This window comes from Parasteatoda tepidariorum, chromosome 10 (genome assembly GCF_043381705.1).
Source record: "Parasteatoda tepidariorum isolate YZ-2023 chromosome 10, CAS_Ptep_4.0, whole genome shotgun sequence".
NCBI lineage: Eukaryota > Metazoa > Arthropoda > Arachnida > Araneae > Theridiidae > Parasteatoda > Parasteatoda tepidariorum.
Window position 1 is genome coordinate 2,905,110 of NC_092213.1, and position 27,459 is coordinate 2,932,568.

At 29.1% G+C, this 27,459-nt stretch overlaps 2 protein-coding genes and 1 long non-coding RNA gene across 7 annotated transcripts in view; 2 read left to right on the top strand and 1 right to left on the bottom strand.

Moving 5' to 3' along the window:
• The window catches only part of LOC107436969 (polypeptide N-acetylgalactosaminyltransferase 13), a gene marked incomplete in the record, with an annotated part of 43,241 nt that extends 40,148 nt beyond the window's left edge, over positions 1–3,093 (top strand). The window contains 1 exon segment of the mRNA XM_043041299.2: positions 110–3,093. Within this exon segment, the coding sequence (XP_042897233.1) occupies positions 110–250 (141 nt within the window).
• A 1,386-nt stretch (positions 3,094–4,479) lies between these two features.
• The window catches only part of LOC122269231 (uncharacterized), a 37,069-nt gene continuing 14,089 nt past the window's right edge, over positions 4,480–27,459 (bottom strand). Inside the window, exons 1-3 of one of the 5 annotated variants that reach the window (XR_006225066.2) lie at positions 12,585–12,712; positions 8,456–8,546; positions 4,480–4,678 (exon numbers count right to left, since the gene is read on the bottom strand). This is a non-coding gene — a long non-coding RNA (uncharacterized lncRNA). Of the gene's footprint in view, positions 4,679–8,455; positions 8,547–11,561; positions 11,585–12,459; positions 12,713–27,459 lie in introns of those variants that run through there. The other 4 variants (XR_006225067.2, XR_006225069.2, XR_011637930.1 and 1 more) reach the window with 4 other exon arrangements.
• Positions 12,744–26,928, top strand: LOC107436968 (protein adenylyltransferase FICD). The gene is made up of 2 exons (XM_043041300.2): positions 12,744–13,724; positions 19,538–26,928. Exons 1-2 carry the CDS (start codon positions 13,223–13,225, stop codon positions 20,599–20,601), a joined length of 1,566 nt encoding a protein of 521 aa, XP_042897234.1. The 5' UTR covers positions 12,744–13,222; the 3' UTR covers positions 20,602–26,928.

The window sequence follows — 27,459 nt, forward strand, 5'->3', positions numbered from 1 at the left end:
CTTTTATTAACTTTTCAATGTGTTTTCGAATTTTTATGTGTCTTAAATTTTATAGTAAAGTGTAGAATGGTTTATCTGTATCTCATATTTTTTATTCTTATTATTCTAGAAGCAAATATTTCTTCATATCAAATCTGACCTGTGTTTGAGTCTTCCATCAAAATCAAGACCTGAAGCTTTAACCCTTCAGACATGTGATGGATCCACGAGCCAAAAATGGGATTTTGAATCTGTGGATTGGACAAGTTAAATTTTATTGATTACATTAATTTCCAGTAGATACGCCCCACCTGTGAAAAACATCGCTAAAAATTTCAATAATCATCCTATAAGCTTCACTGTCGTAAAGGTGGCATTTCCATTTTTTACTCATTAACATAAGTATAAAATATCACTAGATTTATTCAATTATATTGACAAAAAGTACTATATATACAGGGTTCTCACAGTCTTTAAAAACTGCTTAATTTTAATGTTGGAAAATAAGGGCCCGTAAAAGTACTTAATTTTGGTTCAAGATTTTTAAAAGTGCTTAATTTTTTGGCATCACTATGGTTGAAAGGAAAAATTTTTCAGTTCAATTTTTTAAAACAAAATGTCGTTCTTTTATCTCTTAGAATTAAACAGCGCATCGAGGGTAAAGCATATTAGAGAGACAAAAATTAATGTGGGGGGGGGAGCTACAGACAAGGGGAAGAACGCGTGTCCTTTCATTAATATATTGGTTCTTTCATTAATATGTTCTGCCTTTTGCCTAGAATGATACCCTGTGAGGAAAGTGAAGCATTCTAAAATAAAAGAATAGTGTGGACAAGGGGGATACTGCACATGGGGGGGGGGTAGTTTCAAGGTACCTAAGTTGAAGACCCACACTAACCTTCAAAATTGACAGAATTCAGTTCTACTGGTAACCCATCTGCTTATAACTATTTCCTAAAATCTTGAAGTATTAAATAAATTTGTATAATATTTCAATGTGTAATAAGTAACTGTACATTTATAGAAAGCATTAGTTTTTAAATAAATCTACTGATATCGCAAAATTGTAATGTGTGGCTTTGGGAAATTAATTCTTCGAATAGGCCACACATCTTGACAAGTGAAGTTTTTAACACACATACGCTGTGGCTTATCTACCAGAAATTACTGCACTTTCAATTGCTGTCAAATCAAATTTTTGTTCTCAATTTTAAGTTAGCTTAAATATCACCATTGATTATTATAAAAAGAGAATCGTCGATCATACTCTTGGAAGGAAAACCTATGCATAACTTAAGTTTTTTTTTTAATTTATACTGTTGTTTTTAATTGTCTTGTCCTTGTTTAAACTGTTGGGTAGGATTTATTAGGAAAAAGCAGGAAACTGCTGATCGGTTTTGTTTCAGGGAATTTCGCTTATTCTAAATCTCACTCTCTTTCTGTGATATTTTTTTTTAACATTCCTGTGTGAAGGTGCACTTCTACAATGTTTCATCGTTATGTTTTTTAATTATTACTGAAATTTCATAAAATTGTACTAATGCTATTCAAAAAAATGCATGATATTTTATTCTGGGTGGAGTTATTATGTGATATTTTTTAAGTGAAAAATAAAAAGCACCAATATTTTTATTATAAATACTTGTGTTTAAAAACTTTTTGCTGATAAGCAATAAATAAGTGCTCTGGATGATTTAAAATGATGCTACATGATTTATATATGAATAGCTTTTATAAAATCTGTTTTTAAATTATCTTTTTTTTTCATTATAAATATTTGTGTGTAAAAGGTTTTTGCTGATAAGCAATAAATTAGTGCTCTGAATGATTTAAAATGATGCTACATGATTTACATCTGAAAGTGTTTTTTGAAATAATGTAAAACATTTTATCCAAGCTGATGTTGCAAATGATTTTTAAAAAAATTAAAGAAACATAGAGAGGCATTATTTAAAAAAATTTTAAACAATATTATTTTCCATTCCATTGGTATTTCTATCTTTCTGCATCTGTTTCATATCTTATTTTAAAAGCTGAAAATTTCTAAGAAATATTTTTTTATAAAAATCTTTGGAATTTTTATATGGTAGTTACTTTTTTAATATATATTTTAATTAATTTGTTTTTGTGGTAGGCAGGCAATTCTTGCAATTAAAGTTTCAACTGGAACTTTGTATCAGGCAAAAGTGCAAGTTTAAACCATTTCTTGACTGTTACAAGCAGAGTTTATAATCATTCAAAATTAATTTGCTTAAAAATATTATTTAACACCATTTACTATTTTAATACTATATACACTAAAAACTGTGATTTTCATGATATTATTTGCCAGAATCAATGGTTCAAAACAAGTTGGGGATAATATTTGTGTAGATTGATCAAGAGATATTTTACAAAGCATTTATACAATCCCACTTACAAAAGTACTAATACTACAACAGTAACAGTACCTGTATAAGATTCATATTAGAGCAGATTTATATAAATATGGTAAGCATATCTTCTGAAGAAGAATATATTCAAATTAAAATCAATTTTATATCCAGTAATAAAATATTTTTTGTAATATTACAAAATTTATAAGTTTTTATTCAATATTTATGCATTCCAATTCAGTATTAATGTAGTTTTGAGTCATGTCCTTCTTATTTCCTACTACTTTATTTTCTTAGATTTAAACTTGTTTTCTGTTAAAGGTATCATTTTTAATTCATTAATATTTCATTTTAAAAATTTATTCGTTGTAGTATTGTGTACTTATAAATCTGTAACAATGCCATAAGTAAATTTTATTTTTTCAAAAAAAATAATAATTACCATAAGACACACGCATGCATCTACAATGGTTTACAAACTTATATTCATAAGATCATCATTACATTTTAGCATTTTGATAAAGCTCTTTGACTGATTTTAGCTCAATAAAACCCTGAAACCTACATTTACATATACACTTCATAATGTATTTTATACAACAAATTTCAATTCCTTTATTCAGGTTGAAACAGCTTAAATCTTGTTATCATCCAAGTGGTTATTTTATACTGTTTGGTACATTTTGTGTTGTTTGTTAAAGTCTTCCATTGTTTTTTTAAATAAATATTTTGTACCTGACAGTGTTTCATTACTTGTATGCTCTGTTACTTTTTTTCAACAACTATTATTTTTGAAGAAGAATACTCTAGAGCAGTGTTTCCCAAACTTATGACTTTTGTGTACCCTTTCTAAATTTTTCGTAACGCTGCGTACCACTAATTTGAAAATAAATGTATTTTTTACTATAAAAAAATTGCACGAAAGTTAAAAATCACAACTGGCTGTTGACACCACTAATTATTAACTGTTAACTCTGCAAAAAATAGCCGATAGAAAAATAGGTAATCGTAAATTTTCATGGCTAGCTTTGTTCTGAAATAAAATATTTTGGAATTTTCGTTTGTTGCAAGATATTTCGCAAAAGAAAGCGTACCCCCGCTAAACTGTTCCCGTACCCCTGGGGGTACGCGTACCACACTTTGGGAAACACTGCTCTAGAGTATCTATTTTTATTTCTAATTATGTTAGTTTGTAATGATAACAGTTGTGAAAAGTGTGTTCATATTGCCTTTTTTTTTGTCATTATTTTGATTCATAAAATAGATGGCTTTGGGAATTCCAGGGATTTGGGTAACCTTTTTTTAAATGAAAGATGAAAAAAGAAACTTTTCTTTCTCACTACGGTTTTCAGTGAGCAGTGTTGTGTCTCTTTCTACTTGGGCAAAAATGTTTTTTCTGTTTCTCAACCTCTCAGAATTTCGCTACTAGCTCAAATTTAAGTTTTATAGGAAGGAAAAGAATTCTAAATCCAGTTGGTTTTTTAAGTGTCTGTTACTCAAAAGTTAATTAAAAAAAATTTTTTTTTTACATAAAATCTGAGATTGGCTATATTTATTGTTATTAAAAATACTTTCAAAACAGAAAAGCGCTGTGGGCGATAAATTATAAAAAAAGCACTAATTTCCTAGGGATTTTAGATTTTAAATATGTTTCAAAACCTCACAAATCAGAATAAATTTGAAATTTAGTGTTTCTACTATTTTATATATGATTATTTTTATTTATTAACATGATTAATAAGGTGAAAAGTGAAACAATTGGTCATGGGCCAAAAAATGGTTAAAATCATCAAAAATTTAATCTCTTTATTAATAAATAGTACTCCTTTAAAAATAAATTTTGAATTAAAATTTTAAATCTAACCCTATTTGACAAAGTTATACATAATAGTATCATGTAACAAGCAACATTTTGATCATAAAAGTTTATAAACTCCAAGACTGTTGATTCACATACTTCAGCGAAAATATATAAGAAATTGAAAGAATATAATTATAATTGAAATAAAGAAAATAAATAAAATTTGTCCTGATAAAATTCAGACAGAAAACTTAAAAAAGTTTTCCAAATTCAAAATGTTTTATAAGAAAATATTACCTAGCTGCAAAGAAAAAATAAAATTAATTATAAAACTCAGATAAAATTTATTTTAAAAATTTTCTAACAATAACAAATTGAAAATAGACATAAATTTATTTCTTAATATTCAATAAAATAAATTTTATTATACAGTTTTAGTTACTGCTAGCTTCTTCTTAGGTTTTGTCCATGTGTAAACACCATGACTCAATATAGCTAATGCACCATATGCTGCAAAGGTTATCTATAATATAAAACATAAGCATAAATGTAGTTGAAAAGTTCAATGCCAAAGTGCTAATCAGTTTCTTAATTTATAAATTGTAAAATCCTTTCAGGGGCAAAGAAATAAAAACCATCTCATTAATTTTTTACAATAACTTAAAATTGCAATAGTTTTTATCTCTTAAACAACAAGGTTTTTATTAAACACTTTTAATTTTAAAAAATACATTAATAAAGTTTTTCATTCATAAAATTAATTTTAGATGTGCATACAATGCAACGACAATTCTTAACTAAAATTTTGATTTAAATTTTTCTACCCTGCAAAGAGTCAAACATGAGTGCCTGCTTTTAATCTATACATTTGTTGTTATTGTTGACGTATGCCATTAAGGCAGAGGGGGTGCGATTGTTCTTGTTTTCCAGTGGCGCCATCTATGGCCAAGAATTCTACTTCTGTCACACCCGTTTAAAGGGTGAACCCATTTATACATCGATTCAGTCATCCACAGATCGTAATTTCGACCTGAACCAGAGAACGATCAATCTCCAATTCAGTACCCCCAGAGATATTGATTTGTTATGGGAACATGGAGGACTTTGAGACTCGACAGATTTAACGTGCATCTGTCACCATTTACTACACGGGGAGTCTTCGGCCGGCAGGGATCGAACCCATGACCACTTGGACATGGGCCCAGTGCCGTACTGACCAGGCTATCCCGGCCCATCTATACATTTACTTATAATTTAAGCATTCTTTTTATTTGAAAAGCTACTTCAACAATTTTCAATATAATAAGTGCTTGAAAATAATGGTCCATTGGTTCAAGATCACTAGAAAATAAATATTAGTGGTCTCCCGAACCAACAATCAATGCAAAGGGCTGCCTGGTTTTTTGTGTTATGGCCTGTTTAAGTGTCACAGAAAAGCACATTTCATCATCAACCCCAATGATAGCTTCACAACCTACATTGCTTTTTCTCAAAAAAGAAAGTTACTATAGCCAGTTAAAATATATTAATTTATCAAAAATATTACTGGTTTATTTTTGCCACCGCCCCAATTTTCAAGAAAAAAGAAAAGAGGCTTTACAATCCTGCTGGGCTTCTTTTTCAAACTAAAATCACTGTGCTGACTGTAAAAAGATTAAAAAAAACTGTTAAAAGACTTAGAAACAGGTAAAATGCATCTTACTATAATCGTAGTAATAAAACCGAACAATTATAAGGTTCCAACATAATATTGAAATAACTAAAATTATTCTAAAATTGCAGAGTTTTACTGAGTTTTTAACTATTTTCTTGCTAGTTGTTAGCTATTTTTTTTAATTTTAAATGTTTGAATGCTAATAGATATCTAAAATACTTGCATTGCAAAATTGATCTGGATTACATGAACATTATTAACTCTATGTAGCGACCACCTCTATTTACGACCACTTTTAAGAGGCACGGAAGTTTTTCCATAGACTTGATGTTGAAGATAACCTTTAGGAGAGACCAGTGATACCTCTCCCAGCGACCGGGCAGATATCTGCCAGGGCTAAAGAGAATAGAAGAACTAGTTCACTCCGCTCTTAGAGCTGAAGCTACGATTTCCCTCCTCATGACGTCACTGTGTCCACAGATCTCGGAGATCGCATATTATGATAACTTCGCATCTTTCTCTTTTTAAAAATAAGTTAGTCTTTTTCTGGTTATGAGCTTTCAAACTTTACGTAATTAACACATATTTTCGTTCATAAACATAGTTCAAAAAAACTTTCTTGGCCATTATATTACGAAAAATACCATTTTAAACTTATAAAAATGTTTTACTAGTTGGCGAAAATTACACTATAAATACTTTATTTTAAAAAGTTCAGTTTTAACTTTAATTATTAAGAAAAATTAAAGCATATATCGACACTTTTTTTATCTACATATTCTTTTATAACGATAAGTTAAGTTAAATTTAGAATCCCTGATTTTAAAATATGTCGTTAATAGCAATTTGTTCATACTTAATCATTAGGAAACATCAACCTTAAACGCTAATTACTGAAACAAAATAATAATTTAGGTTCATAATGACATTAGAAATTTTACAATTGTTTATAGACATTTAAATTTACGATGATATAATTTATAGATATTTAAATTGAAGAGAATATAATTTTTAAAAAAAATCATAAATATTTAGAATAACTACATTAAAAAATATGTTATGAAATTAGGAGAATTTCAACTATATACTATATATTTTATTTATACTTTTTATTTACATTTTAATTTTCTTTGACTTTATCCATTTTTTAATTCTTTTCACCTGCCTTTCTTTTTGAAGTAACGAGGCGGTTTCAATTTAGATAATGAATTTTTATAAAAGTTCTTAGCTACAGAATAAACGTATTGCTGTTTTATATTAACTGTGTCATTTCGGAATACATTCTTTACATAGTAGTTCATTTACTTTAGGGAACACGCCGAAAATTATATTTTTTCCTTTTGTTTTTCTATCAAAATTTTTACACGTTGCAATCGCGCAAACTGGCATTTCGATAATAGTTTTAAATTCTCGTAAATTCACTGCAAAAACTGAGGAAAGTCATTAAAGAAAATAACAAATGTCTTAGAATATCTCGCAAAAAGAAATGCTCCAATATTAGTTAGAGCTAGTAAGGCCGAACGCTCCGTTCTTGAAGTAAAAAGGAGAGCTTTGCGCCAAAGTGACGTCACTAGAGAAAATCTGAGGATTGGCGCGGCGAGAGCTACTTCAAAGGAGTGAACCAGCCCTTCTATCTTTTTAGCCCTGGATATCTGCACCAAATGCGGGAAAGATCAAATAAGGAAACACGAAATAATATCAAAACAAAAAATTTAACAAAACAAATAAGTAGATTAAAATGTATTCAAAATATTTGTGTGAGGGTCTTATTTAGCGAACTCTTTTTTATGATACAACCTCATGTTACAGTCTGAGTGCACTAAAGATGTTGCTATCCATGATTTACTTCAAGAGTTGAAAGTTTTTTAAAAAAAACAAACATCCTAAACAAACAAACCACTTTTCATCTTTTAAAGCTAACTCATTTTTACGATATAAAATTAAATACAAACTTAAACAAAAAACTAAATTGTTTATTTATTTAAAATAGCTTTATCATTCATACTTGGTAAATTTATTTTTAGACATAATTACATCAGATGGGATCATTTTTTAGACGCTAAATTTTATTCATCTATCCGTCTTTTCATGATGCTAACAGAAGTGGCCTTACGGCACCACGAAAATGACACAGAATAAAATTAAAATCGCTTGAGAAAAATTGTGCACTTTCGATAAGAATTTTGAAGTCAATGAAGGTAACCTCTAAGAATGACCAACCTTCAGCAATGACCATTTTACTGTGGAACAGAGAGTTGGTCGCTCCCAAGAGGTTTCACTCTAAATGAAATAAATAAATTTAAAAAAGCACTGACAAGGAGAAAAATAATTATCAAAAAATAAATCATTTGGGCAGTGCAGCAGTAAAATTATTCAATATCTAATCTGCTTTGAAACCGCACAAACAAGTTTAAAATAAGTATTGTACAAGACATTAATTATATGTTATTAGCATTACTACTGGATTTACTAATCATGACTTACTAGTTATAACATTCAAATTAAACAAGAATTACTACACGATTTTAATGTAGCAATTAAAGAAGTGATTCGTGGATAATCTAAAAAGTAATGTAGTGATTATAGAAGTAATTTATCGAAATTGTAGTTGTAAATGCAACAACTATAAAAAAAGAAATATCTTACATTAACTCTTCCTCGAGTTGTAGAGGTGTTGAAATATTTTTGCCATCCTTTAAACTGTGCTTCATTCACTCCCCCAGCCATTTTATGCTACCTGGAAATAAATTCTTTAAAGAAAGATGTTCCTTATCCTTAAAAAATAGATTTTTGTTAATTATTACTGCTTTATACAAAAAAGAAATTTTGCTTTTAGTATTCAGAAATGTTTAATGCTTTGCAGTAAAAAAAATTTCGCTTTCAGTATTCAGAAATTTTTAATTATCACTGCGTTATACAAATAAGAAATTCTACTTTTAGCATTCAGAAATTTTTGATTGTTACTGCTTTGTACTAGAAACAAATTTCGCTTTTAGTATTCAGAAATTTTTAATTATTACTGCTTTATATTAAAGAGAAATTTTACTTTTAGAATTCAGAAATTTTTAATTGTTACTGCTTTGACTAAAACGAAATTTTGCTTTTCGTATTCAGAAATTTTTATTTTTTACTGTTTTACACTGACATAAAAATGGCTATTAGTATAAAGAAATTTAAAAAAGAAAAAAGATTTGTAATGCATAGAGCTGTGAGGAGAGAATATTCTCAAAAAAATAATCAAGAAAAACAAGAAAATTCTTGTGAAGATAAAATTTAGAAAATAATTGAGAACATTCCTTTTTCTTCAATCATCAAAATTGTGTATTAAATGTGGTTCAATTATTATTCCCAAACAGATAACAAATTCTGTCTAGGTATAATCACCATACAATAGATTCTTAGTAATTTTTATCTCAAGACTTTTTTTTTTTTTTTTTTGAAAGTTTGAGAATTTTTTTTCTGAACATATAATTTTGATTTTTGTCTTTTTTTTCTGAAACAAAAATTTAAAATTTTGTAAGATTAAATATTTCTTATGAAATCTTTATTTTAGTTTTGAAAAAAAAAATACCAAATTGTAGGAAAGAAATTTGAAATTAGTTGACAAAAAGCTGGTCTAATTCTTTATAAAAATGAAAGTTTTTTAAAATCTTCCAACGAAATTTTGTATTGTTGACAAATAAATATCTTCATGATCAGAAGATAAAAAATTCATTTTCTCTTGTACAATCTTTGTTGTCTTCATTTACTCTGTGATTAATAGCTGAACCTGGTACTATAATTCTTAAGAATACAAATTCTAAAATAAGAATAATATCTTAGGAGCATAATTTATGATTAAAACTGTTTTGAATGTTTTCAGAACAATGTTCAAGGAATGCTGGTTTCATTTTAATTATGGAATATTGTTACTATATCAAATTTATTATTTATGCTTACACCTAATACATTTTTTTATCTTTATCAAATTAATTTATTAAAATAATTATTTTAGAATTGTTCCGAACAATTCATGAAAAATGTTTCTCTTTTATTTTAATCTGATAAAAAATCTTAAACAAAATGCATTAAAAATTATGTTCAAATAATTTTTTCGAATCACTGTTCAAATCATTTTTTAATAATCAGAACAAATTATTTCACTGTTTATATTTACATTCATTATTAAAGTATTTTTTAATTTTTAAGGTATTAATTACCAAGTAAAATAAGTACTATTATACTTGGTACTATTATATAGGTACTATATATATTGTACTATATATATTGTACTATTATATTATATAAATATTGGCTAGGACAATATTCTTGAATGTTCAACTTGATATGAATAATTCCGATAATAATATTCTTCAGATGATTATTACCGAGAAATTTACATCTCTATTATGAATATGCACCTGGATTCAAGTGTTTTTTTTTGCCCAAATTGGCCATAATAGCTGCCAATGTTAGGCTTGAATTGTACTTCTTATCACAGATCTGTGTGATGTAATAATCGGGAAGTGGGGGTAGAGTTTTAAACACTGAGCAAAGTTGTAATCCGTGTTTATTTTAAGCTTTATTGCCAGATATAAATTTGCCTGGAAATTCAAGACACTGGTGTTTTAAGATTAAAGAAACGCCCAGATTTTTTTTTCTCTTCAATTTATCTACATTGCGCAGATAAATTAAGAATGCTCAAATTAATTTAAGTAATGCACAGTATCCATTTGAAGTGATGTGCCCTATGTCTAAGTGTGAAATTAATTTTAATTGAAGGCATTTTATTTTGAATGGCGGAGTAAGTAGAGTGTGTGTTAAGAAATAAATCTGTTATATGTGAACAAATTTAATATGAGCATGAAGTCAGTTTTTTATTATTGTGCATTTGCTGAAACAAGGATTAAAGATTGGTTTATTTCAAGGTCTTTTGAAGAAAAGAAAAAAACATTTTATAAGAATAACTTCAATATGTTTATTCTATGTCTGCTTAGCATCGTTAAATAATATTTTTGCGTTTATTAACAGCTGTGTTTTTAACATTTATAGCCGAGAAAGAAAAACAACACATTTACTGTAGCAAAATAATAGATTGGTATTATTTCAATATGTAATCTACCTCTGTAATAGACATTCATTTTTTTAATAGTTGAGTTTTAGTTTTCTTCTTTCCGAGCTATTGCCTATCATACATTTGTCCTGAATACCTTGCATTGATGTTTTTTTTAAGACTAAGTACCACTGCACAGCATACATTTGCCTAGGAAATTCTACACTGAGGTATTTTTCTTAAAGGTTTAGTACAATTGCCCAGTATACCCTACTCTGTTTTTTAAGGTTAAGTACCATTGCCAAACATACCCTACACTGTTGCTTAAAATTGACTGTAATATAAATGAACTTGGAATGTCCGATTTAGCATCGAGTGCACATAAAACAGTTCCCTGGAGGCTAACATTTAATATAGATCTGCAGTCATTTTTGAAATGGGTGTTATGTGTTTAAAAATGGCCGTAATACAAGTCAACTTTAAATTTAATAGGGTTGAAATATTTCATTCTGTTTTTGGCAAAAGACGAAAGCAATGCTAATAAAAATGCATCAAAAGTGGTTAGTAACAACAAACATTGAGTGAAGTTGCACAACAAATCTGTTCCAGAAATTCTTAATTGCTACTACTTGACACTAAAAGAAAATTTCGTTCTTGGTATAAAGAAATCTTTATTCTACCTTAATTGAAAATTCTTAAAAATAAAATTGCATAGCATACATCATTTTAATTAATGATTTTAATCAAAAACCAAAAATGGTTGTAGAAGCTGAAGATATGGGGGAGATTTCCACATGTTTCACAAGTTTTGGCAACTTCTGGGCAGTGGCCCATGAGAAACTAAAAAAAAAACATCACAGAAAGGGACCAACTCAAAAGTTATAACTCGTAACCACCTCCAGACAAACGTCTACAAGTTTGTTTTCTTTTGCAAGTTGAAAATCTATTTGGCACCTTGGCAACTGTAGTTTGCACGACATATCACGATATGGAAACACTCTCTCAGAGAAACTAAAAAAACATTACAGAAAGGTAAAATTTGTAGCCATCCAGTTGTTCTTTTTTTTTTTAAAAAAATTTGCAAGTTTTAAATCTATTTGGTACCTAGACGATTGTAATTGGCACAACAAATCAAGATACGGAAATATCCCCGGCGTTGAAACGTAACCAAAATCAGTGACAATATTTACAATGAAACAATGAAGAACTTTCTTTATACATGTGTTACAAATGTGGAATCTTTATTCTTTGAGTTGAGAAAGAAAAGTTAAGAGTTTGGTCAGAACGAAATTTCCGAATATTTTAAATAAATTAATGTGTTTATTAATCTTCCTTTTGCATAGTAAATATTTTTGCAGTAAGTACATAATTTTGATAAAGATGCAAAATAGCATAATGTAACAACTGGTTATGATGTATACTGAAAATGAACTTGCAATAAAGAATTTAATTTAAGCTAATGATTCAAAAGTTTCAAAGAACTTAGTATTAATATATATATATATATATATATTGAAATCCANAAGAACCATATATATATTACAAATTCACAGACAAATACAAATTCACATAACTAATATTAAGACAATAAAAATTCATCTTTCTGAAAAAAATATACCATTATAGATCATGCAAATGAAAAACGAAATAAAATTATTATCAAAATATATCATGTACATACATTTTAAAATTATAATTTAGCTTAAAATCAATAATTTGAGATTATCTGGAAAAATATCATACCGAAACTGCAAATATTGAGAAAGAAAGGACAGAAAAATGCAAAATTTTAAGCGAACTTAGCTTATAGCTTTAAATCTTTATCAGTTGATAATCTGAAAGAACATGAAAGCTACAAGCAACTAAGTATTTGAAAGTTTCAAACCAATTAAAATCTCTCAGTGAAACTCGTCGCTTTTTTTGCTCTCAATTCAAAATAAACATAAAATGTTTTCAAAATCTAGATATATATTCAACAAATTTAAGTTTTATTTTAAACTTAGTTTATTTGAAACCGGTGACATTTTTGTGAACGATAGCACACTGAAACTTTTCAGAGTGCGACATTTTTTTAATGCTCATAAAATAATAAACTAGCACCTTTTATCTAATCTCTTGCGCAACTACAAACCTTGATTAGAATTAATACTTGACTTTTCAACTGATAAATTTGTTTTTAAATTTTAGGAAAAATAATCAATAGCTTTGCTTTCCGTAAAATGTTATGTAAATGTAACTCATTTTTATGTGTGATACACTTTTGAAACATGTAAAATAAAATAAAAATCACCCTTTATAACTATTAATATTGACTGTTATCATTAATTAGAATTTGTGTTACCTATTTTATCGTACAATTAATTTTATTTGAAATATTAAGAATGAGTGACATTATTAATTCATCGATTTCAAAAATGAATAATTTTACGAAACTTTTTAACAGATTATTATACTTCAAATTGCCCCAGTATAATAAACTGCAAATATATGTGTTTAGTAGTTCTTTTATCTTGGTTCTCTTGGGATTATTAGTAATAGTTAGTCTATCATATTGGCATCGTACATTGTGTAAAATTAATGAAAATGAGTTACTTTTATCAAGCATTTCTCCTGAGCGAAATCTTTTGGATATTAGTCAAGAAAGTATGGATTACTCAACAGGATTAAATACCAGAATTTATTGTTTGAAAAATTACATGAAAAAGCAAGATCTAGCCACTTGCTGTGAAAATAGCCCTTGTTACAAGACTTCTAGTGAAAGACATGCATCATCCATGTTCCTTCCTGATGAATCCGATATATTTGTGACGGAAGATTATATTCCGATGGTCAGTGTTCCAACCGTAGTGCAGAAGAAAAAATTAGTGCATGCTTCAGGTTCAGGTAAGAGATAGCAAGGATTTCTGTATTAGTAGGTACATACTATTTTAGAATTGATTATTTTGGTGTGCAAGTACCTTTACACAAATCTTCCAAATTTTTTTATTTTTATTCAGTATGTATTTCCTTTTATAAAATATATTTTGTTAACATTACTTCTGTAAAATTTATTTATATTAGAAAAATCAATCTAATGAAAAATTATTACTATAGAAGTTGAATTATTACCATAGAAATTATTGTAGGAAGTAACAATGTTATTGAATAATAATTAGAATTATCTTGAAAATAACTTTTTAAAGTCAATTTGTCACAAATGATAGCAGTATTACTAAACTTGCTAAAGTCTTTATCAAATAGCTTTGTATTTTTTATAGGTTGATAAAACTTATATTTATTATAGTTTCAACATGTAATATTATTAATTATATAATATAATTGTATATATGTAATATTATAATTGTATATAATATAATAATTGTTTATTATATAATTGTATATTATATAATATTGTAATATAACTAGTGGGCTGCACCCTCTGCTCGCTAACGCTAGCCAACCCCCAAAAATTGCTACGCAGTCTTATATGGTTTGCTTCGCTTACCAAGCTCACCTCGCTCGCTACTAACTTAGGTACATTGCAAATGCACAAAATTCTAAGAATTCAAAACAATCATTCAAATCCATATAAAAACTTTTTATTAAAAATAATTACATCTTTTTAGTAAATGCTAAGTTATTAAAATAAATTTGAATTCAAATAAATGACATGTAATTCGTTAAACCTATTAGAAATGTGCTATAGTATAATTCGTAAAATAAATCAAAAATCGTCAAATAAATTCGTGAAAAAAAGCACTTTCGACAAAATACTAAAATAGAGATCTATCGACAAAGACTTCTCACTTCTGCCTAGCTTAATAGTATGAGATTGCCGCATCTGATGCTCTCTTATTTCAGTTTCCGTTTTTAAATGCGCTGTATGTTGAACCACCTCAGCTAGATTTGGCGTGTGACATTTTTAGCGGCAATCATTGGTTGATTTTCTAGCGTTGCCATTCAGGGAGTTGAAATGATGCTTTTTTTTTCACCGTGCAAGAGAAATAGTAACTTAAACAAAACAAAGCAAACGTTGCCACCAGCTGAAGAGAAATACAGCCAAAATTTGGGAGCCACGTAGGAGAATTATGTATAGATATAATATATTGTAATATAATATTAGAACTTATTAATAATATAATAAATTATAATCGCAAAATAAAGGAAGCCAAAGTTCTTTCTGGGAATAAAAAAAGCAGTGTTTTTTCCTCACAGAAGAAGGCACTTTGAGTTTTGAATGGACACTTACTTACCATCGTTAAAATTCATCGAAATGTGTAAGTTTATGTAATAACTGAATTTGATCCTCAACTTTAAAATTACTGTCTTTTTCTATTTTGTATGTATATTTGTAAAAGTAATTCTCACTCATTGTCAAAATAATGGAAAAATTTGAAGCTCTTTATAAATAATTGAAACGAAGCTAAAAGACAATCTCTGGTTATAAATTTTCTGGTTATAAATTTAAAAAGTAATGGTAAGATTTAAAATCACTATAACACTCATAAATATGCCTCCCAAATAACATTTTTCTTGCAAGTTGCAAGCTATAAATGAGGCAGGCTCAGTTTCAGCTCAGGCTCTATATCTGGAAAAAGTTTTTAGTAATCATCCTGTGGTAAACATATTTTGATAGTTACAATTCTTTTTCATTGTAAACAAGCAAAGAAAAAAACATGCATTTCAATTTGCTTCATTTTAATCTGTATCTTAATTTTATATTGGCAAATTTTTTTTATTTTAATGGTTTTTAAACTTTATGAATTATTTAGAAATTATGGTGAGAAACTTCAAAAAAATGTAGATAATCAACATTTGGAATCAAAAATTAACAGAGCTGTTGAAAGGTTGAAAATGCAGTTTTAAATGTGATGGTTTTGCTGCTTGAGCTGTTTAAAATCCAAATTCTTTTTTCAGTACTGTACACTCTCACTAAATAAGGCAAAATATTTCATCAGTAGTAAAACATGGAAATTGTATCCCTGTAGAACAAGTTGAGAATAAGTTGACTGTCTAAAGAATGAGACAAGATTGTGATTATTTTTGACTCAAAAAGAAATTAGGTTTTTTCTCCCAAATAAATGCTCAATTGATTAGTTTCTTCATTTTATTGCAAAACAAAGTATTATTTGTTTGTTTTTATTGCATAAACATTTTTAAAGTGCTAGTAAATTAGGTGATAAGTAATTAACCCAGATATAAAAAACAACCATTGTACATACGCAATGAAGGAGCATAAAGGGCACACAATTTGCTATAGCATTAATTGCAACAAAAGTGGTGAATGATAATATCACTTTGACCAGATGTCATGCTTCACATTTGATAATGCACATATTATTTTCAAGGATGTAGAAAGAACCATAATGTAACTTTTTTATAAATGATTTAAAAAACTAAAACTTTATTTAAAGTTATTTAAACCAAGGAATTTAATTTGTCTAGAGATCACAAAAGCATCTGTATTGGAAAAAAATAACTTATTGAATAAAATAAAAAATCAAACTTATGTGCATTGTTACTGCATGTTATTTAACTTGTTATCCATAAAGTAAATAACAGATGTTTTGTAATATATTAAATTATAGAATATTACGCTTCCAGTATTTACAAGAATGAAACAAAAATTTAAAAAAAAATAATAATATATATTTTTTTTAAAGATATTGCTTATTGAATATGTATGTGTAATTCCTTGAGACTTGCTCCAAGTTGATTAAGAACCACTAGACAGATTAACTAATGAACCGTCATTATTTTCTCATAGCTATAATATTTTAAAAACTTTCAGACTCTAAACAAATGAAATTTAGTTGAATAGTTTTATAAAATAATGTTCAGAAAATGGAATTACTTTTAGATGAGGAAATTTTCTTTCTCTCTGCGAAACATAAATGCTTTGAATCCTAACATTTTCTGTGTCACCTATTATTAGTTAAAGTTACTTATTTGAAATACAAAAGTAGTGTTTGTGTTGCCATTACGTTAAAAAAAAATACAGTAGGTCCTTGATTTGTCGACGCTGATCAGACTGGGCGAAACCATCGTTAATAACAGAACGGGACATGAAAGTTCCCGTGAAAATTAAAACTTAAATGCATGCTAATTTAATCACATCTTTGTTAAATATCTAAATGCAATCTGAAGCTTAACTATAATTTATTTAGTAGAGAAGAAAAACTTACATTATTTTAAAGAAAACGAATTCCACATATTTGTTTATTCTTATTTTGTCTTAAAGTACACTATGAGTTTTCTACTTTTTCAAGACGTCAATTTCTTTCTCTATTTCTTCATGTTCTTGGGAGCATAACTGCTGCTTCATTGAATGATGATGGAGGATCTGAAGATTCTCAGTCTTCTTCATCACTTTTAAATTCCACAATTTTGGCTATTGAAATTATTTCTGATTCACAAGTCATTAGATTACTATCACATTGCGAACACTCCATAATGTGAGTATTGATCTTCTGTTCTGAAATGCTTTCAGTTTTCGACTTGGTCAGAACTGATGTAAAACTACTTTTCTTAAAACCATTAACAATACCGTGTTGGGAGACTTTTTTTTTCTCAGGCAGACGATATTAAGTTTAAAGCTTCTAACATTAAACATCATATATTATCATCATTCTTCTAACATCATATTTTCTATTTTTGTTGGATATTAAAAGTTGTATAAGACTCCAACTTGCCAGTCTTTCAGGAAAATAATATCAGTGAACACTCTAAATACTAGGATTTTTTTTCTCCCTACATTTGTAGGAAATGAAAGGGAAATAACTGAAAAGACATTAAAAAGAAGAAATTGATATTCATGACTGATGTTAAATCTCAGTTCTACTGTATATTAGAGATGAGCTCGGGCTCGCTTTTGGTGGTCCGAGCCCGAAGAATTTTAATGTTAGTCCAAGATGCATGGGGAGTCCAAGATTTTGTGATCTCGTCACTTGGCTTTTGATGTCTAAGCAACGAAACCAGTAAATTAATAAATTTTTATCACCAACCTGTAAAATTAGAAGCATAAAGAAACCAATTAAAACTCCAGAATGACTAAAACAAAAATTAGAAAAGAAAATCAGTATATTAAGCTGAATAAAAGTCTCATAAGCAAAAGCAAATATCTCCTTAGGAATAAGAATGGGATAGGGTACTTTCTAACAGGAAAGGAAACTCACTTGACACTGTGAAAATTTATCAAAATGTGCAAGATCATGTGATAACTGAATTCGGTGCTCAACAATTTTTAAGTTACCGTCTTATACTATTTTATACATATATTTCAAAAAGTGGTTTTCACTTATTATCTAAGTAAGAGAAAAATTTGTAGTTTATAAATAATAATTAAAAGCATGTTAAGAGACACTCTCTCTGCATACATTTTTTTTTCTTCATAAAAAGTAAAATAAAAAAATTTTATTTTGATAAACAACTTAAAAAAAATTTCTGTAATTTCTACTGAAAATTATTAGAAAATAAACATTTAAATGCATTCTTTTTTTTAAAAAAAAAAGAGATATTTATTTTAAACGTAATTTTAAAATTTAAAATCACTTAAATTTATTGGCATACCTCCTTGAAAAAGGAGAAACTTATGAAAATTTAACCAGTTGAGAATCTTAACAAAGTAAATATTTGTAATAGTAATCAGAATTAAACTTATAAACATAGATAATTTTTGTGCGTTATTATTATTTTAACAGTTATTTAATTTTTCTTAAAAATGGAATATGATTAAAAGGCTGTGTTTTTAAGGGATGGTGGCTTAGTTTTACGAAAAGGATAAAGAAGACACATTCATAGGCATCAAAAGGCAGGTCGCCCTTCTATAAATGCTAAGGGAGAACACTGGCAAAAGCCTCGAACAAAAGAAGCAGGTCGCTGAAATTTTTATACCTTAAAAATTTTACATTCTTTATAACAAAGCCAAACTTTTGTTAAAATGTTTATGAAAATTTTATCATGAAATCGAACTTGCCCGGCTCTTTTTTTCAGTAAACGAGTCTTATCAGGTTCGGGCTGAGCCCGTCTTATCTCTACTGTATATATTTCTTGAGACACTCTGCCCTGACTATCTCACTTAAAAAAGAATACTTTATTTTAGGTATCTATTTGTGGCATAATAAATTTAAAGCTTAAATAATGTGTAATTTTTCCAAGTAATTTTTTTTTCTTTAAAATTTTTGAAATTGATGCATTGTTGAAATTACAAATTTTGTGTTTAAAGAATTTGTTTAGCATTATTAAATAACTTAGTTGAATTAATTTGGTAACAGTGCAGGTTGGCATATGAAGTTCAAAATTTAAAGTAAAACATTTACGTATAAAAGTTTAGTTTCTCTCTTGCCCCATCACTTATTTAAGTATTTTTATTTTTGGTTTTCACATTGCCTTCATCTATGAATGCATAAGTTTGGTTCATGTTTAAACTCTGCAAAAACTCTGTCAGATCCGGAGCATTTATATTTCCTTTAAAAAGCCCATTCAAACCAGTCCCATGTGTGTCATCAAAAGTTAAGGTTTTCAAAAATCTGCACTGATCTATACATTACACAATATCATCTAGCATATTTTTATATATATNATATATATATATTACGAATAATAACGAAACAATGCAACATACTTAAGCATGTAAACCCATGCATTTTTACCAGTTTTTTTTTTCTTTACCCAAGCATAGTCTGCGTATATTTAATTCAATTTTTTTTTTTTTTAAGAGTCTGAAGCCTTGTCAGCTGTTAACGTGGCTTTGAAAATGAAAAATTCCAACAAATTTGAAAAAGCTCTCAGACTATTTCGCCATGCCCTAGCTTTGCAGCCACTTCATCCAGATGTACTTAACCATTACGGAGAATTTGTTGAAGAGAAAGAAGATGATTTAATTAAGGCAGACGAAATGTATTTTAAAGCCTTGACTATCTCTCCTGATCATTCACATGCTCTCACCAATCGAAAAAGAACGTTACCAGTTGTCAAGGAACTGGACGAAAAAGAACTGAAAAGAATTGATGATAAGCATGTCCAGTTGATAGAATTGAATCACAACAGTCCTGCATTTAAGACATTGAAACGGGAACTTTATTTTCAGCACATCTATCATACCGTTGCTATCGAAGGAAATACTCTGACCTTGGATGAAACTAAAATGGTGATTCAGACTGGTATGCCAGTCAGTGGGAAAAGTTTAGTTGAACATATGGAAGTAGTAGGTGTAGAATCTGCACTGCGTTACGTCAACAAAACATTGGTTTCAAAAGATGATATTACTGTTTACGATATTTTAAAAATCCATAAGCTTGTACTTGGCCACGTGAATCCTCAAGTGGCTGGCTCATTTCGTCAGTCTCAAGTATTTGTAGCAGAACACACTCCCCCTCATGCATCGGAAGTGGTCCATCTCATGGAGGAATACGTCGAATGGCTTCAATCTCCCGAGTTTCTGCAATTACATCCTATTAAACAAGCTGCTTTAGCTCATTATAAACTTGTCTATATCCATCCATTTATAGATGGAAATGGCCGAACTGCAAGATTAATCATGAACATGATTTTAATGAGACACGGCTATCCTCCCGTCATTATTAGAAACAGTGAGAGAAATCATTATTTCCGCACTTTGCAGCTTGCCAATGAAGGGGATGTCAGGCCTTTTGTACGATTTATAGCAAAATGTACTGAATGCACTTTAAATGTTTATTTGCATTCTATTGATTATACTAAGTGCTTAGCCTCACCTACAGTCAATAAAATCGATAGTAACAATAATATTATAGCATTATGAGAAATTTTAAAATTATATTTATTCTTTTGATGTGATATTTTTATTTGTTTGGGTTTTTTGTTAAATTTGTACCAATAATTGTTTATTTACTTATCAGTTTTCAAGTTCATATCATTCAAACATACCAAACTGTTGATTGTGTTAGCTAATTAAGTCATATGTTCTTTTGTTTCTATAGAATTCAAGTTGTTGTTTACTGATTTCTTTCTTTAAACATGTTGTTTGATGTGTGTGCATGATTTGATATAATGTCAAGTTTTAGTAATTACAATTTTTTTTTCTTTTTAGGATTCATAAGGGTTATTTTCACAATTCGTTAATTTTTACCTCCACAAGCGATATTTATCATTTTTTTGTATTTGTCTGACATGTTTATTTCAAAATGAACTATGTTTCCACTAGTCTGATAGAATTTATTCCTATTAAATGTGTCATACTATCTTTCCTTTTCCTTCTTTATCCATATCATTCTTAAGATTGCTCTTGCTAAAAATAATTTTTAATTTTGTTATTGAATTAATTAAAACTTAACTGATATTGACAGAACAGTTGTAACAACATTTGTCATGTTATGAATCAGCATATGTGTATATGTCAGCATGTATTTTATTCTTTACTGAATTTAATCTACTTAGGTAGATTTGTTTATTTATTACTGTATTTTTTTCTGTAAAATCTTTTTATTTTCTGTACGCATAATGCAGAAGCAGTGGGTTGAATTTATTTGATTCAGATTTGACATTCCATTTTTAGATACACATTAGTACAATTTTCAATTCGTCTTTCATTTTTACTCATACATTTTTCAAAAGCCATAATTGCTAATTATGGTTTATTATTATTTTTCATATAATTTGCTACATTTTTTTATACTTATTAACTTAACTAAGCGGATTTTTGTTTATTTGTTCAGTTTATAAGCATGGAGTAAGAAAAGTCGATGGAAATATTGTCATGCACCTGCCAAAGGTGATTGTATTTTGAGGGTACCCCGTAATACCGGGTTTTTCGTATTGTCCTCCCGGATCTAAAAATTGGGAGCAGGGCATATGATTTTTGTGGGGATTCCGCGTTTCTCAAGACAAATTTTCTCTCGGACATTCGGTAATCAAGATTCCACAATCTAAAATTCAAATTTTGAAACTTTTGTTAATTCCCGTTCGTAATTTCTGTTGCATTCACGCGATTCTTCCGTCAATGGGTAAAAGTTCTGTTAGATTCTTCTGGTTTGGTGGATTTTCGTCATTTTGAATATTTAAAACTGCACTGGGATCGCTCTTCTAATTCACGCTGTTTGAATAACAAACATCGATTTTAGTATTTAGCTGATTTGAAAGTTACACGATGCCATTCGCATTCACGTAATTTAAGAAGCCATTGTCGCGATTTTTATTAACGCGTTTTTGAAATCATTTTTGCGATTCGTATTCCCACGTTTTTAAAATCCAGTTACGCGATTCATATTCACGCGAATCCTATGTCACAATTCGCATGCACGCGGTTTCAAAGTCCAATATTGCGATTTGTATTTATCCGTTTGTAATATCAAGCATTGATTTTTACATGATTTAAAACAGTGTTTCCCAAAGTGGTCCATATGGACCCCCAGGGGTCCGTGGTACGATTCAGGGGATCCGTCAAAAATAAAAACTGATTTAGGGGTCCCTGAACAACGTGTGAGGTTTAATATAAAATAGTAAAATTGTGATTGGTTTTTATTATTATGGAAATTAAGATAAATAGAATAGTGGCGATTTTTACGTCCTAAGTAAACTATAAGTAAAGGTGGGTGCTTATAATTAATTATTAACAGTGGTTTGTTACAAATTAAACAGTTGATTTACAAATCTTTTATTCCCTTTTTAAAACATAACAGTATGAAAGAATCGAAGAAAAAACACCGAAAATACAGTGTTGAATATTTGAAGTATGTCTTTACTTCTTCATCTGGAAATAGTACTTTACCTATGTGTCTTCTATGTAATAAAACTATAACAAGTGATTCAATGAAGCATTCCAAGCTTAACGAACAATTGATAAAAATCCATAGTGACAAGAAAGATAAAGATTTAACTATTTTTGAAACAGTCAAAGAAAAATATCTGAAAACACCGTCACTGCAACACTTTATGGGGACAACATCTAAGCTAGGTGACGATGGATTGCATGTTTCTATATATTACGTGATTGCAAAGTCCGGAAAGCCTCACACTATTGAAGAACTTATTTTACTGTCTGTAAGTGAGATAATACTCACCGGGTTGCACAAACCAGCTTTTAACATTGTAAAAAGAATTCCACGGAGTAATAATAATCTACAAAGAAGGATTGACAAAATATCTCAGAGCGTAGAAAATTCTTTATGTGAGTACTTAAAAATATCTGAATTTTCTATACAGCTTGACGAGTCCACTTATCCAGGAAACAAAGCTTTAACTTTTAGCTTATGTAAGATTTGTAAAAGGATAAAAAATTTACCAGGAATTGTTATTTGCTAAATGTTTGGAAAGCGATACGAAAGGTGAAACGCTATTGACTGAATTAAAAGCAATACCCTTGACTAATATCATTTCTGTAGCTACTGACGGTGCTCCGGCAATGGTAGGAAGATACCGAGGTTTTCTGGCTAACTTAAAACAAGCTGCAGCGAATGTATTTTCAGTACATTTGCTAAACTTAACGAAACTAATTTGAAACTACAAGATAAACAATTAAATTGAATCAAAACTAAAATCATAAAACTGCGTTTGTTGCGAAGCATTTTCTGTATAAACAAAACTTGGGAAGCGTATATTGTTCTCTCAGTGTCAGTGCCGTAATGAACCTCATCACAAAAACAGTAATACAAAAACAGTAATACAAAAACAGTAATGATTAGAAATTAGTGCTCACAGGCATTGAGCCGGACATAAATACACTCTTAAAATCTCATCACGTTCATCCAAATCATTAATTTTATTTTAAACAAAAGATCTAATTTTAATAAATAGTTCTTCAACAAAATGTTTTTTTTTTAATTTGTTATTTTTATACCGTACATATATGCTGTTTTTCACTTGGGGGCACGTGGGCAAGTTTTCACTATAAAAAGGGATCCTTGGGTTTAAAAAGTTTGGGAACCACTGATTTAAAAGCTACTTATTGCAATTTGCATGCGCGTGAATCCAATATCGTGATCCATATTCACGCGATTTTAAAACTCCAATATCATGATTCTTGTAAAAACTTTTCTTAAATTAGTTACTATATATTCTTCATTACAAATACCATTTCAAAAAATCATGTTAAATGCGAAACATGTATGGCATATAAATTAGTATCTTGATATAGATTTTTTTGCACATAAAATTTTCACCTTATGTCACAATCACTCCTGACCTGTTTCCCAAGATTTCTTCCTGGGTTCAAGATGAGACCTTCTCATCTCTAGTACATAGCACTGTGGTGGTTCAATTTTGTTGATCAAAAGACTATCTAGTCTGACAAGGTCGAATTTGATAGGGTTTCAGAGTGTAATAGTAATAGGTTCTGCTCTTTTTCTTTTCTTTTTTTAAATTTATAAATGTGAGGGAGATTTCGCAAATTTACGTTAGCTTCCGTATGTAAGATTTTAAGTAATGCGCACGCTCATTAAAAAGTATTATTGTAATCATATATATCACTCAATCATAATTGCATGCGCAATGTATGAATGAAAATATGCATAAATGAAAAAATATCAAGCTTACGTAAGTGAAAATAAGAGATTTTGGGAAGATTTCCGTATCGTGATCTGTGGCAGAATAATTGCAACTTCCGGGCAGCTGCCTGTGAGAAAGGGACCAACTCGTAAGGTGTAACTTGTAGCCACCCCCGGGCAAACATCTACATGTTTTTATTTATTTTCTTTTAAATTGCAAGTTTAAAATCTATTTCGCAGCACTTAGGTGATTGTAGTTGGCACGATACGGAAATATCCCCGAAAATTTGCAAACATCCGTGAGGTAAAAACGCTAACATAGTGAAAGAATAGTTTAACAAAATCAAAACAAATATTTACTTCAGTTGTCGACAATTTATTTAAAGCTATTGCATTCGATTCAAAATGCTTCGCTCTTCGTAAAACTGCGGATCTGTGAGCAGAAAAATTTGATGGATTCTACATTTCAATGAATTCAGCACATAATTATTGTTAGTAGTATTTAAAAAATTATTATTGAACTTGTATTGATTATTTAACTTCTTTTAACTAAATTGTATAGTTGAAGTCAATATAATTTTGAAATAGCGAAAATGTATATAGTTTCTTATGGAACTAGTGCAATAAGACAACCATAATATTAAACACAAACCAATAAAAAAAAAACTTTTTATTGAATGAACCAATGGTTGTAAGATCACACTATTCATTTTTAAATTTCATCAATTCATTTCTTCAAATTCGCATTCTATGTCCATGTTTTGAGTTCGAAGTTAAACAGGAAACAACATTTAACAGCGTAAATCACGGCAGCATGCGTAGCATTTAAAATAAACTCGAGCATGCGCAGTTGCTTCAATCTTACGTACAGACAACAGAAGCTAACGTAAATGTTCGAAATCACCCTTTTTGTCTGAAAAAGAAAGTACAGGAGTTAAGATCCTGTGCGAATTTAACCCTGAAAAGAAGGTTGTTTAAATTTTTTGCAACTACCGTTTGACATGACAATCACCAGTTGTATATTTTAACTTTAAAAAATACTTTTCTTTATGATCAAACGCAAGAAATATCATAAAAAGAAAAGTGTTTAGTTCTCTAAAACTCAGTGACTCTGAAATACTGTTCTAATTGTGCCAACTAAAATGTTCCATGTTATGAAATTGCTTAAATGTATTTCGAGATATTATTGAATTGTGTACTTTAAAAAAGGACTCTTTGTTTTTTCAATATACACTTCATTTCATAAGCAATATGATAAAAAAGTATGATTATATATACACATAACTAATGCTATGTGGTTATGAACATGGTGATATGTGTTGAGCTGTTTTAAACTTTCATTACTTGATGATTTGAATAACTTGTGTTTTAGTATCTATGTAAGCATTTTGTAATGTTTGCTTTATTTATACTAAATGCGTAGTTTATTTATTTATTTCTCATGGAGTTTATCCTGTTTATTGCTATGGTCATATGCATGTGTCGTCCCTGCAGAATTAGTTTCACGTCAAGCGCGTATAAATTAGCCCAAAAGTTCAATGTTAACACACTTATTTTGTCTTTTTTTGGGAGATGTTTTCTCCTCTTTTTTTCTCTTTAAACGTCCCCCTCCCCTCAAGAATTAAACATCAGTGATGCCCATGAACATCATGATCTAAAATTGTATAACAATTCTCTAGTTGAAATTAGGTAATTTATTTCCTCTGTTATTGTTGTTATACAGTGGGCCAAAAATAAAAATTAATTTTAAGAAAAAAACGGACCACCCTGAATAATTTTTGATCGGATCTTCACATTCTAGTACTCATTCTTAACGATTTGAAGCGGCAACCTCAAATATGCTAAAAAAATTAGTGCATACGATATTTTAAGTTACGAAATGAGACACAAAAACGTACTTTCTCTAAATAAACATACCTTCTTTTTGATTTATTTTGGACCCTCAAGGCATCGGGGGGGGGGTAGCCGTATACGGGGAAATAGGCCCCAATAGTCAGGAGGGCGATCCAAAGTTTGGACCCTTTAATGTTAATTTTACTTTTTGCGTGTTTGGCTATATATCGAGAACTTTTTAAGCAAATTGAAAAATTTTTCACACAATTATAAAATTTGCTTATCCAAATATAATTCCGGGGAAAAAATAACTTTTAGTAAATATTTATCATTTTATTTAAGAATGGTCGAACAAAATTTAAATTATAAGGTCTACAAATTTTTGCCTAATTTTAAAAAATGTAATTTTTTATAGCAAAATGGTCAAATAGTGCCTGAGAAATCGAATTTCAAGTATCTAATTTTTTGAAATTCGATTTCTCAGTAACTATTCGTCCGATTTTTTTTATATTGACCGTCCTTATTATTTACTTACAGAAACCATGTCAAAAAGGAAGTTTTAAAAAATGTGCGCAGTGGGGACACATATAAATATTTGAATTAGGAAGAAACAAAAATTTCGACCAAGTTTCTTGACCACAAACTCAGTCGAGGTTTCCAGTACTGTCTTTACGCATGAGCAGAACAGGGCAATACCCGGAGGGGAGGCCCAAGCACTCGGGGGGCTTTTGAGAATTTTACTTTTTATAAAAAGTATGAATTAACAACATTGCCTTGTATATTTTTTTAAATAAATATATTCTATTGTGTATAAAGTGTGCATTTTGTTTTTCTATCTACACATAGTGATTGATTATCATGCAAGCACAAATAATTTGAATAGTTTATCACCAGGAAAACTTAAACAGGCACCCGAAATCTATATTTCAATGAAGTTTTCTTTCTTTTATTAAATTACGAAATTTACTTAAATAACATCCGCGTCAATAATAGGATGGCGATTTTTACGTTGTTTTTCTAAACGAATTATACCATTTCTCCATTTATTTCGCATTTTAGTACATTGTAAGTTTTTTTTTTTAATTCGTTTAGTACTTATTACGAAAATGAATGAAGCATCATCGATTTTTTACATTTTGCTTAAACGAACGACCATTTTTCTGACTTCGGGAATTATAAAGGGTCTGGTTCATTTCATCGACAATCACTTCATCGACAGGCCATTTCATCGACTAGGTCATTTTGCAGGCCGTTTCCTCGACAGGGTTGTTTCGTCGACAGGCCATTTCGTCGACAGGGTTGTTTCGTCGACAAGTCATTTCGTCGACAGGGTCATTTCGTCGACA

Excerpts from the sequence above, each read along its gene's own strand:
- LOC107436968 (XM_043041300.2), top strand. The coding sequence starts at position 13,223 with ATGAGTGACATTATTAATTCATCGATTTCAAAAATGAATAATTTTACG. Across the intron at positions 13,725-19,537 it reads AGTGCATGCTTCAGGTTCAG|AGTCTGAAGCCTTGTCAGCT; the intron begins GTAAGAGATAGC and ends TTTTTTTTTAAG.